The sequence below is a fragment of the Echinops telfairi genome, unplaced genomic scaffold, assembly GCF_000313985.2.
Source record: "Echinops telfairi isolate 266 unplaced genomic scaffold, ASM31398v2 ScPeMD7_18;HRSCAF=68, whole genome shotgun sequence".
In the NCBI taxonomy this organism is placed as follows: Eukaryota; Metazoa; Chordata; class Mammalia; order Afrosoricida; family Tenrecidae; genus Echinops; species Echinops telfairi.
The window spans coordinates 57,090,052-57,102,603 of NW_022103915.1; the positions used below are offsets into that span (position 1 = coordinate 57,090,052).

Here is a 12,552-nt window from a genome sequence, read left to right on the forward strand (position 1 = left end):
TACGTAGTGATGCAGACAGAAGCGTGTACAGTATGAGCCAATCAGTGGCAGTAATGACAGAGCATGCGCTGTTACGCAAAAACCGCAATAGAGTGAAGCCGCGGAAGTCAAAGCGCGAAGTGGCGAGGGTTCACTGTATATGCTTCTGGATAACAGATTTAGTTGGTAGAAAGATAGTTTGGTGCTTGACTATGTATGGTTCATTCGTTGTTTGCTTTGATAATCGATTCTCATTTGAAATGTTATTCTTAAAACAAGAAGGCTGAGCTAATCTGCAGTGTTGGACTTTTGATTCTTTACTACATTAACAAAGTGCTTATACTCCTCTAAAATTATTGCAGATCAAATTCTTAAATTTTAGTGCTAAAAATTGAAAACTATTTTTTCTTCCCACATTTAGAAACCAGGCTTATTGTTTATAATTTGTCTTTATTAAAGGGGACATTTATGTACATGCTGATCTTCATGGTGCAACCAGCTGTGTAATTAAGAACCCAACAGGTAATATCTTTCTCTTTTTAAAAACCTTAGTTTATTTCCTTAAAACATTTATAGTCTAACTTTAATGCAACTATCTATATTGACAAAAAAGAACATTTATAATGATAAAAGGATCACCCATCAAAAAGATAGCACAGTTTTAAACTCATGTGCACTTAGCAATAGACCCCCAAAATACATAGATCAAATAATAGATTTTCAGGGAGAAACATAATTTAACAATAACGGTTGGTGATTTCAGTGCCTCACTTCCAATAATGGATATAAAGCTAGGCCAAAGATCAACAAGGAAATAAAGTCAGCTCTTTTCCTAACCAATGTTTGTTGGAATTTGGGGAAATTTTTCCTTTTCTGGGCTATAATTCTTTTAGGCAATTTTGTAGCAGTTTGAAAGCCTTGCATGTCACCTTCTTAATCTGACAAAGAGTCAGGAAAACTTTTAAGCCTAATAACTAGACTTCCATGGTTTCACCATTGATACTAAACCCAACTTTGGGCCCTGAGCCAGACCAGATACGTACCTTTGAGAATATATTAAAAACTACCAAATTTTATATTTTCAAAGGTGAATTTTTATGGTATTTGATTTATATCTAAGAAAAATGTTTTAAATCTAGCCATAAGGTATATATTATTCATATGGTTTTTGTCTTGATAGTTCCAATAGTCTGTGTTAATTCTCAAGGTCTTTAAACTTCAGATTTTTTTCTACATTCTTTTGGTAATTATTAGATTTATTCATGTAAGTGAGAGAATGTCTTTTCTCTAACTTTTTATAAGTAGATTGTTTAAAAGTGAACACCCCATGCAAATGCATTTTTATAAAAATAGAAACTTTTATACTATTGAAGTAAAAATAGAGTATTAGTATTTAAGGTATTCAAACTTTTAACACTATATGATCTCTATATCTCTTTGGTAGAGATTTTGCATTTTGGTAGTTGAATAATGCTAGCACTGTTCTTGCAGGAGAGCCAATCCCACCTCGGACCCTGACGGAAGCTGGCACAATGGCACTTTGCTATAGTGCTGCTTGGGATGCACGAGTTATCACAAGTGCTTGGTGGGTGTACCATCATCAGGTAATAATTACAGCTTTTAATATATTTAAGAGCTACTCTGTGCTAATATTTGAGAGTGCATAAGTGAGCAAGGCAGGCAAAGTACCTGTCTTGATGGTGCTTACATTTTGATGATAGTCACAAACCTAACATCAGATACCAAGCGCTGTAAGAATGAAAATGGGATGTGGGCTTAGAAAATGATACCAAACCAAACCCATTGTCATCAAGTTGATTCTGATTTATAGTGACCCTTTGGGGGGTTTCTGAGACTAACACACAGCCTCAAATCTCAATTGTGGAGTTGCTGGTGGGTCTGAAGCACCAACTCTGTAGTTCGTAACCAAATGCCTTAAGTACAGTGCTACCAGGACTCCTTTAGAGAATGATCCCAGTGAATTGATTCCGACTCATAGCAGCCTTCCATAGGGTTTCCAAGATGGTAATGCTATGTGGGAACAGACAATTTCAACTTTCTTCTATGAACAGCTGGTGAACTGAATGGTCTAGTTGTGGATTCAATGGCCGAACTAGTACCACGCCTAGCCCACAGCAGCACCAGTGCTCCTTTAGAAAATGACTGCCACTACCATATTAGAAAAACGTGCAAAGAAAAGACCTCTCTGGGAAGATAAGTCTTCAGCAGAGAGGGTGATCCAAGCAGATATATTGGATGAAGTGTGTCCTATGTGTGACTGGCCTCCTGACCTAAAACAGGAACAGAATTCTTTGTTGGCATTTTATGAATTCTCTCTGGCTCTACCTGGGATGTATGAGGGGCTTCAAAAAGTTCATGGGAAAATTATTTCATGAACTTTTGGAAATCCCTTCATAGGTTATATCCAGTGGTTTTTAATTTATTTGGCTTTAGTAATTGCTCTCCTTGTTGTCCGTGCTATTTTACTTGATTTATAGTTCTGTTGACTTTCACACTTTCAAGAATTACAGCTAATGATGATATAAATACAGTGTATTTACACAAAATCCTAAAGCTATGCTGAAGAACAAGGAGCATTCAATACCATTATTCTCCCTTAGGTTTAGTGTGCTTTTAGGCTCATATTGTTATGACAACTATTTATGATTAATACAGATATTCTCAGATATTGGAGTGTCACAGACTTCAAAATTACAGAATAAATTTGCCCATTTTCTATTTTGTGAAATAAAATATTTTTAAAAGTCTGCTTTTAACTTTTTATCCTAAAGTGAAAGGCTAACACAAAGAAAGTTATATCTGAAGAGACTTTTATATAATAAAGCTTAATAAACAATCCTTATTTTTCTCATATCTCACACCTTAGAAAACATGTAGACCAACTCTAGATGGTGTAGTGGTTACCCACTGGGCTGTGATCTGTAAGGTCAGCAGTTAGAAACCACCAACCTCTCCTTGAGAGAAAGACGGGCTTTCTACTCCTGTCGACGGTTAGTTTTGGAAACTCACAGGGACAGTTCTGCCCTGTTTTTTAGGGTTGCTGTGAGTCGGCATCAACTTGAGGGCAGTGAGTTTGGATTTTTAGATCTAGTCCTAGGATATTTATATGGTAGACATGTGTCTGAAGAATAGCTACCCCTTCAGTTTTTGCTGTGTTCCATAAATTGTTCAAAATGCACAGTGCTTGCTGATTACCTGAATTTGATTCTATTTCTGAGTGGAAAACTGAAAAGTTTATTGAGTGTAATGTGTTCTTGTGCCCTTCAGGTGTCCAAAACAGCACCAACTGGAGAATATTTGACAACAGGAAGTTTCATGATAAGAGGTAATGGCTTGACATGATAAACTCCTAACCTTGTGGATTAATTTGGAGACAAGTTTGAGGACCGTCTACTAAACAGAAATTGATGGCACTGACTTTATATAAGAAGTCGCTTAGGAAATAAGGAAAGTTTTGCCTTTGTGAGGCCAATTTAATTTGTTATGTCATCTTCATATATAGTTTTACCAATGGAAATGTGCTTTCGCATAATTTAATGTTAAAGTGACAAGAAGGCATTGTTGACTCATAGCAACCATAAAACAGAGGAGAACTACACCATGGCATTTTTTAGACTTTAAATCTGTATGGAAGCACACTGCCACATCTTTCCTCCCTCAGAGTGCTTTAACATTATACTGCCAGGGCTTCTAAGGAAGCATAGATCTTTTTTTTTTTTTTTTAACATTTTATTAGGGGCTCATACAACTATTATCCCAATCCATACACACATCAATTGTATAAAGCGCATTTGTACATCGTTTCTCAAAACATTTTCTCTCCATTTAAACCCCCGACATTAGGTCCTCATTTTTCCCCTCCCTCCCCGCTACCCCCTCCCGCATGAGCCCTTGATAGTTTATAAATGGGTATTTTGTCATATCTTGCCCTGTCCGACGTCTCCCTTCATCCACTTTTCGGTTGTCTGTCCCCCAGGGAGGAGGTCACACACAGTTCCATGTAATCGGTTCCCTCTTTCCTACCCATTCTCCCTTTACCCTCCCTGTTTTGCCACTCACACCACTGGTCCTATAGGGCTCATCAGTCCTGGATTCCCTGTATTTTCAGTTCCTATCTCTACCAGTGTACCTCCTCTGATCTAGCCAGTCTTGCAAGATAGAATTCGAGTCATGGTAGTGGGAGCGGGGAGGAAACCCTTAGGAACTAGAGGAAGGTTGTATTTCTCATCATTATTACATCGCACCCTGACTGGCTCATCTCCTCCCCGAGACCCCTCTGCAAGGGGATCTCCAGTGGCCTACTAATGTGGGAAGCATAGATCTTTTCCTTGAAAATAGATTACTGTATTTTTTTAAAGCAAATAATGAATTTCTTTTATTAACATACCACACAAATTGATATTTAACAAAGCAAAAATTGCACCAATATTTAGAATAGCAATATAAACTCTAGCAAGAAATTCTGTATCTGGAGATTTTTTAAATGAGAGCATGCATGTATAGTTTACTTTGCACTGTTCACATACCTAATACCAAATTTTGTAAATAGGGTATGTTCCTTCATGAACAGAGTAGAGGACAAAACTAATGTGATTGTTGGTGATGGATTTTACAAAGAAAAATTGAAAAAACAAACAAATATCTGTGTGTATTGTTTTATAGGAAAAAAGAATTTTCTTCCTCCTTCATATCTAATGATGGGATTTAGCTTCCTCTTTAAGGTACTCTTTGGCTTCTTGGTTATTTTTTTCTTTTGATTTTTACTAGGCTTACTAAAGCTTCATCAATGGAAACATTGTTTCTACAGGTAGATGAGTCTTGTGTCTGGAGGCACCGGGGTGAACGGAAAGTCAGGGTGCAGGATGAAGACATAGAGACACTCACAAGTTGCACAAGGGAACTTCTATCAGAAGAACTGGAACAACTAGGTATGTTCAACATTTTTTATTTTATTTTAATAAATCATTTTATTAGGGGCTCTTATAACAGTCCATAATCAATTGTATCGAGCACATTTGTACATATGTTGCCATCGATGTTTCCAGAACATTTTCTTTCGACTTGAGCTCTTGGTATCAGCTCCTCCTTTTTCCCCTCGTTCCCCCACCCTCCCACCCTTCTGAAACCTTGATAAATTATAAATTATTATAATTTTCATATTTTACACTCCGCTTTCTCCCTTCACCCATGTTTCTCCATGTTTCTGTTCCTTCCCCAGGGGAGAGGTGCTTGTACACTGTTCATTGCTATCCATTCCCTCTTTCTCCCCCCCACCTCCCTCTACCCTCATGGTATCACTCCTCTCATTATTGGTCCTGAGGGGTTTATCTGTACTGGATTCTGTTTGTTGAGAGCTATTAGCTGTGGCAGTGTACATGCTCTGGTTTACCCAGATTTGTATGGTAGAACTGGGGTCATGATAGTGGTGGGGAGGAAGCATTAAAGTACTAGAGGAATGTTAAGTGTTTTGTTGGTGCTATACTCCACCCTGGCTGGCTTGTCCCTTCCTCATGACCCTTCTGTGAGGGGATGTCCAATTATCTACAGCAGCATGGGGAGAAAAACAACAAAGTCCCTGAGGAATTCTGAAAATTGACTTTGGACCGGGGACAGGGCTTGGCACTGCATCAGACCTGATCGGAAAACATAAGGATCAGCAGACAGACCTGGAACTATTCATAGGCCAGTTTTTGTTTCGCTTTTCTTTTTTCCCCCATGTCAATCTATATAAGATAAGAAGGACAAACAATCCTGAGGAGAAAACAACAGGACTGATGCTTCCGGGGGGACATGGGAGAGGAGGAGGTGGGGGAAAGGGAGGGGGAGCCAACAAACCCAGGGACAATGGAACAACAAGAAATCTAAAATCGATGGCAAGGGGTTCTATCAAGTGCAATATAGCTGAGAGGAAGTACAGAGAGCCAAATGAAGGTCGAACATGATAGTAGGACTGGAGGAAAGTAAAGGGAAATAGAGGAAAGAACTAGAAGGCAAAAGACATTATTTATAGAGGTATAAACATAGGCATGTACATATGTAAATATATTAATATACAACTATAGGGATATAGATCTATGTACATATATTTATAGGTTGACTATTAAGGTAGCAGACGGACATTGGGCCGCTACTCAAGTCCTCCCTCAACGCAAGAACAGTTTCTTCTAATAATGGCCTTCTGTGATGCTCCCTTCCTTACACAATTGCTGAAGACACAATGTGTGCACAAGTTAATGTGAAGAAAGCTGATGGTGTCCGACTTTTACAAGATATAGCGTCTGGGGTCTTAAAAGGCTTAAAGTTAAACACAAGCAGCCTTCTAGCAGGGAAGCAACAAAGCCCACATGGAAGAAGCACACCAGCCTATGTGATCACGAGGTTTCAACAGGATCAGGTAGCAGGTATCAGAAGATCCCAAACAGCCAACCATTTCAGTGTGAACGAGGGGAGTCAGAATGGATAGCCAAAGCCCATCTGTAGACAACTGGACATCCTCCCTCACAGATTTTGTTTTTCTTTAGAAAGATTTAATCGGGAGCGCGAACGCAGATTTTTAATAAAATACTTATTCTGGTAAACTGTGAGCCATTTAATTGGAGCCTAATACTATTACAGTTCAGTATATGTTTAATTAAATGTCAAGTTCAATTAATGCAAAATATTTAACACATAAACCTAGATGTAAATGAATTGGCATTTACTTTTGGGTTTAAGTATGAGAAGTGATGCAAAGGTGAATTTCAAACAAGTAATTTGTCATAGGAGAATTTGACTTAATATATTTGCTTCAAGTAAAAAGCAACAATAGTTGCTGAAACCTTTACATTCCTATTTAGAGGAGCTATAAAACTACATTTATGACTAGTAGTGTAATGCTCTACTTAGTGAATTTCCCCATCTCCCTAACACTGAAATGCTTTAAGTACATTATTTTTTTCTTTTGAGTCTCAGAATAGGTGATGACATCTTGTTTTATAAGTGATCCAACTGAACTTAAGAAAAGCAGTTTGTTTTGGATCATCCATGTGGTTGGTTAATTATATAGCTCAGCTTTATTGCTCTGTGACTCAAAAGACTATTATTACTATTGGTATACGGTACTACACAGTATTTTGTTTTTGCAAAAGTACCAATATCTGCTAGCATTATCTCAGTTAATTTCTTATGCAAATTTAATAAAAGCAACTGGTTTATAGAACTACTTTTATTGACTTACTCTTTGAAAATACCTAATGAAAGTGAGTTAAGGTTTATCTTAGAGAAATAGTTGCAGTGTCTAAGAAATTTATTTGTTAAAGCATCTTGGAGAGCATTTTGTACAACATATTCATGAATCAGATAATTCTTTGTTCTGAGAGTATCATGTGAAGACAATCAGGAAATTGTCTGATTTTGAGGGGGAATAGGCTAAATGAATAGCATTTTTTTCTTTTCAATTTTTGACATTTTCAAGGAAATCGCCAGTCCCACTCTGACTTTGCTTATGATGATTTTACAGATGGAGGTGATAGTAGCAGTGAGGAGGATAAAGAGGAACTGCTTGAAACGCCTGTTGAAGAAGAACTCATGACTCAGATTGACCAAGAGGCCAGTACTGTTCAGAGTGGTGGAGATGATCTAAAGGAGGAACTGATTCAGGAAGAAAGTTCAGAGGATGAAGGAGAATCTGAAGAGGTGGTAAAAGATGAGGAACCAATTGGTGAAATGAAAGATGAAGAAGGAGAGACATTAAGTTATCCTGACACTACCATTGACTTGTCCCATCTCCAGACCCAAAGGTAATTTAAAACCACTCTAGGTGAGCAAACCTTGATGAAGATAATGCCAAAACCGATTTCAGTATTTTTACCTTTCATTCTGTGGCCTTCTTGTTTTCTCACCATTTGATTGGGAGGTGAATCTCTCCAATGATATTCCCAGAACTGCAGATAGAAAAATAATAAATGTAGAGTGGCCAAATTAGGTCAAAGTAAATAGCTAGAATGCTCATAATAAAGAATTCCATTTTTTTAGTGGTTCTGAGTATTTTTGACAATTCCATTTTGTCTTTAAAGTCTCTTGATTACCAAGATAATATCACAGTTATAAAAGTGTTATCATTGGGATTGTTAAGACTTAGACGAGTCAAGCCAAAATTAAGTCCACACCCATTTCCTTGGGCAAGTTGTTATATCACCTCACCATCATTTTTTCCTTCTTGATTAAAAAGTCGTATTCAGCAGTTTCTTAGGGAAAATTAAATGCATGTAGAGCATTTAGTAGTGCCAGACATGCTAAATATTCAATGCATGTCAGCTGTTTAAAAATATGTGGTGTGTATGAAAATGAGCAATTTGATGATATTTTTCTTACATTACCAAATTTGAAAGTTACAGGATTGCCTTTAATTAAGAGTGTTAAATGGGAATATTTTGGGACTTTATATCAATCTTTTGTAATAGCAGATTCCTCTTTTTGCTTGTTTTCCCAGGCCCCTCCATAAATTATCTTCAAAAGAGGAAGCTCCTAACTTGGTGAGATGTTTTCAAGGTGTTTGAAAAGCAGCATACCCGTCTCAAGGAGGGAAATGCTTTTCTGTTTTGTAAATGCTACTCTAGGAATTAGACTGAGAATGTTCAATCAGAAAATTAATAGTAGTTACATTGTTGTTTGTACTTGCTTGTTTTTCTGTTTCAATTTTAATAGAGTGACAGTAAATTACAGAGCCGGAGACATTTGTCAGCCAAGGAAAGAAGGTAAACATATTTGAGTTATCTAACTGAAAAGCATGATTTTTTTTTATAAATCACTTGATTATCCTAAAGAATTCCTTTATTAAAATTATCAAAGTTTAGCATTTTAAATGTAGCACCTTAATCTGTCACTATAATCAGTAACCTATATCTGGTGGCATAAATTAAGCTGTCATTACAAAAAATATATACATTAATACTGACTGTATTAAATAGTGTAGTTCTAGAAGCATATTTACAGGAATAAACAGGGATATGTGAAATTAATTAGGAAAAGTTTCATATGAGAGAGTCGTTTCCCCCACCCCCCCACCCCCCACATGGCATATCTCAGGAGGCAGGTAGAAAGGCATGGACAGGAGGAAGGGGCCATCTGAGATGACAGTCTTTCTGTGCCACAAGGAAGATGAGGAATAGTAAAGCTTGTCCCTTGGGCCAGAAGGGACAATAAGCCCCTTTTGTTTCAGAAAAGCGATTACTAAACATTGAGCATGAACTCTGAGGACCGGGCACTGTGCTAGGTGATAACTGTATAAAGAAGGAAATAGAAAGTCTATGTCTTTGAGACGCCTTAGAGGCCTGTTTTCAGGAAATGGCCATAAACATCCAAGAAATATTAAAAGGTAGTTCAGGAGTTAGTTCACTGGTTCAAGAGTCGCAGGAATTGACATGTTTGGAAAAATACAATCAGAAGTACACCTTGAAAATAGCTTAGGACTTTGATAAATAGATTAAAATTGAAAGAAGTGGAAAGTTCATCTTTGTCAACTGGTAGGTGTTAAGTTTAGATAAATGAATTTGGACCATAATTTGAGAACTTTGTATGACAAGCCTAAGGACTTTGGTAAACCACTAAGGAAGATCATTAAGGAAGTGTATGTACAAATCGGACTCCTTGGGTAGCACAAACACTTGTGCACTGGACTGCAACGTGGACAATTGGCAGTTCAAACCGAATCAGAGTTCTCTTAAAAGAAAGGCCTGGCACTCTGTTTCCAAAAGGTCCCAGCTTTGATAACACAATGGAGTGCAATTCTATCTGCAGCACACGAGGTTGCCGTGAGTCGGACTTGATGCCAGCTGGTTGGGTTTGGTTTGGTATGCAGAACAAGTAAGTGGGTGGAGGGGTCACTCGAGGGAGTCTGAACTAAACACAGAGGCACTAGAATAAAAAGAGATTGCGCATGAAAAGTGTATGTGATTTTGGTGTGATTGTCTCTATCTTTTTTTTTTCCCATTTTCCTCTTCTTTTTCCCCGCGCCGCGCCAGATATTCTACAATTTTTCTATTTTTTAAAATCTTGTGTGTGTGGCGGGGCGCGAGTGTGGTTTTTCTGCTCTTATAGAGTCAGTCTTGGAAATTTGTAGAGGCAGTTCTGTCCTGTCCTAAAGCGTCACTGGGAATCGACATCAGCTAGGTGGCAGTGAGTTTGGTTTGTTGGTTGTCAATAGAAAGACCATAAATTCCTGTCACTGGCCATCAGAGTGTTTAGGACTAAATATGGCTGGTGATTAAGAATAAGACCAGGATGACGGCGTATTTCTCTTGGACTTTAGAAAGAATGATGAATCTATGAAAGATGAAATGTTTTGGCTTTTTCCTGTATGGAGAATGCGTGACTGTCAAGGAGAAACCATGTTCTTTTATGCATTTTACATGTTTCTGTTTCATTTCTTTTTAGAGAAATGAAGAAGAAAAAGCTTCCAGATGATTCTGGGGCTCTAGAAGAGACGCAGGGCAAGGACCAGGAGAGGGAGACACATCAGAACACAAGCAGAAGCGTGCCAGCCGGCCAGCCGGTGAAGCGAGGACAGAAGGTAATGGGGTTCATTAACTGTCGGTTGAAATGTGAAAACTTATACACCATGATTCACAAATGAAGTTGTGCAGTTTTTCTTCACTGCGTAAAGTTTAGATGAAACAGACAATTGAAGCAAAAAATAAAGACTTGTGTAACTTCCTGTGAAAAGGCCATGACAACTGTGCTCTGGCATTCCAAATGGATAATGCTGGTAGAATTGTTTTTGAAGGACACAGGACAACAAGGGTTCATTATGAAGAAATTTTAAGAAAATGTTAAACTGCATTGGTGAGAAAAGGCCCAAGAAAATGTACCAAGTGATTTTTTTTACCCCCCTTACAACAATGTTCCTCAATCTGCAAGGTTACAAGATTTGTGGAGGGAAACCTTACCCTATCGATTGTACAGCTTGCCCCTTCACATTTCTCTGTTTGTTCCCCATACTCATTGTTTCAGAAGAACATGATTTGAGTTTATTAAGGATTCCAAAACTGCCATATTGCTGTGGTGTAAAATGCCCAAATTCAAGTAGGGGAGATACCCAAGTTCAAGGCACCTCCCTTGCCCTGTTTTGGCACCAATCAACCAGTGAAGAGGGTGAAACCTGCATCCCAGAGGTTGAGCCTTTGAAGATGCACACTTGGAAACACTGGCTGCAGGAAGAGCTGAAAGGATTGAAGAAGCAGTTTGTTTCAGGGATTATCCAAGCACCGTTGTTTTCTAGGATCCATTGCTCCCGAGATGAAAGCTTTAGTGGTTCTCTAATCCAGGTACCTTTCCAACTGTCTACTGCAAAGAGAGCCCACGAGTGACTGGGGCTGGAAAAGAACGTACTGAGATAGAAACCCATAAAGTCTAGTTCTTAGCAGACATCAGGCAATGGGACGATGAACATAAATAGGAGGAGCTGGCCGAGCTCTGAGAAGAACTGGTACACAAGGTTACATTGAGGAATGTCCATTTTGTAAGCACCACACCGTGGAAGTTACAGTAAGTGACCAGTCTGATTGTGCTCATGCCTCCCAAGTTCTGTACTTGAATCTACTGCTACACTCAGCTTTGAGCTGAGTCACCACCTGAAGCCATGAGCTGATCTATACGTCACACCAGGGGTCTTTGTTCTGTGTCACTACAGCATTGAATGAACTCGTTTCTCCAGACTTTACCTTCTTATGCTTAACAGTGCACATCTATCTAGATTAGACTCTGTGTCCTAATTTCTTTTAAACTATCAATTGACTCATAACATTGTCTTAACTCTGAGTAGAATCAATCACAGTTAATCTCTGCTGTTCCCCATCTTTCTTTCTTTTTAATATTCCATTGTATTATGAAAATGGAAATAGGTACTGAGAAAATAAAGAGTGCAGAATTACTCAGAAGGATTAGAGATTAAAACATTGCCTTCATAAGTACATAAACCTAGATGGAGGATAGATCAAGAAACATTTCTATCTTGTTTAATAAAACTTTCTGTAATTTTATAGCATTACTTATCTTCATATTTATAGCCCTTTATTGCCAACTGTACCACACATCTGTCACTTTGTCAAACTTTGGTGCTTGAAGGTAGGCCATGAATATTTGAAATATCAGCAGGGTCACCTGTAGTGAGGTCACCTGTAGGCAGGGTTCAGCAGAATTTCCAGACGAAGACAGTAAGAAGAAAGGCTTGGCAATCTACTTCAGAAAATTAGCCGATGAAACCCTGCTGGATCCCAGGAACACTGTCTAACTCACGGTCTTTGAACGTGTCATCAGGAGGAAGCACTCACGAAAGGTGGACATCACGCTCAGTGAAATAGAGGGCTGGGGCAAAGGGGACGACTGATGACATGGACTGTGAACTCACACACGGTTATGATTGTGAAGATAATGCAAGCTCAGATGACGCTTTCTTCTGTTGTATATAAGATTGCCAAGAGGGGGAATCATTCCGACAGCAATTAATAATAATTGCTAATTTAGGGGGAATAATAATTGCTCATTTAGGGGAGAAATCCTAAATTAGGGGGAAAT

The 12,552-nt window shown here is 38.3% G+C and overlaps 1 protein-coding gene across 2 annotated transcripts in view; it reads left to right on the forward strand.

The window, feature by feature from the left end:
* The window catches only part of NEMF (nuclear export mediator factor), a 60,919-nt gene that overhangs the window by 36,640 nt on the left and 11,727 nt on the right, over positions 1-12,552 (forward strand). For both annotated transcript variants that reach the window (XR_006679857.1, XM_004698573.2), the window contains exons 18-26: positions 439-501; positions 1,471-1,583; positions 3,268-3,325; positions 4,663-4,721; positions 4,808-4,928; positions 7,499-7,778; positions 8,471-8,513; positions 8,686-8,735; positions 10,414-10,549. Coding sequence is in view for 1 of the 2 variants with exons in the window: in XM_004698573.2 (XP_004698630.1) it covers positions 439-501; positions 1,471-1,583; positions 3,268-3,325; positions 4,663-4,721; positions 4,808-4,928; positions 7,499-7,778; positions 8,471-8,513; positions 8,686-8,735; positions 10,414-10,549 (923 nt within the window). In the remaining variant the exon portion in view is untranslated. The remainder of the gene's footprint in view (positions 1-438; positions 502-1,470; positions 1,584-3,267; positions 3,326-4,662; positions 4,722-4,807; positions 4,929-7,498; positions 7,779-8,470; positions 8,514-8,685; positions 8,736-10,413; positions 10,550-12,552) is intronic.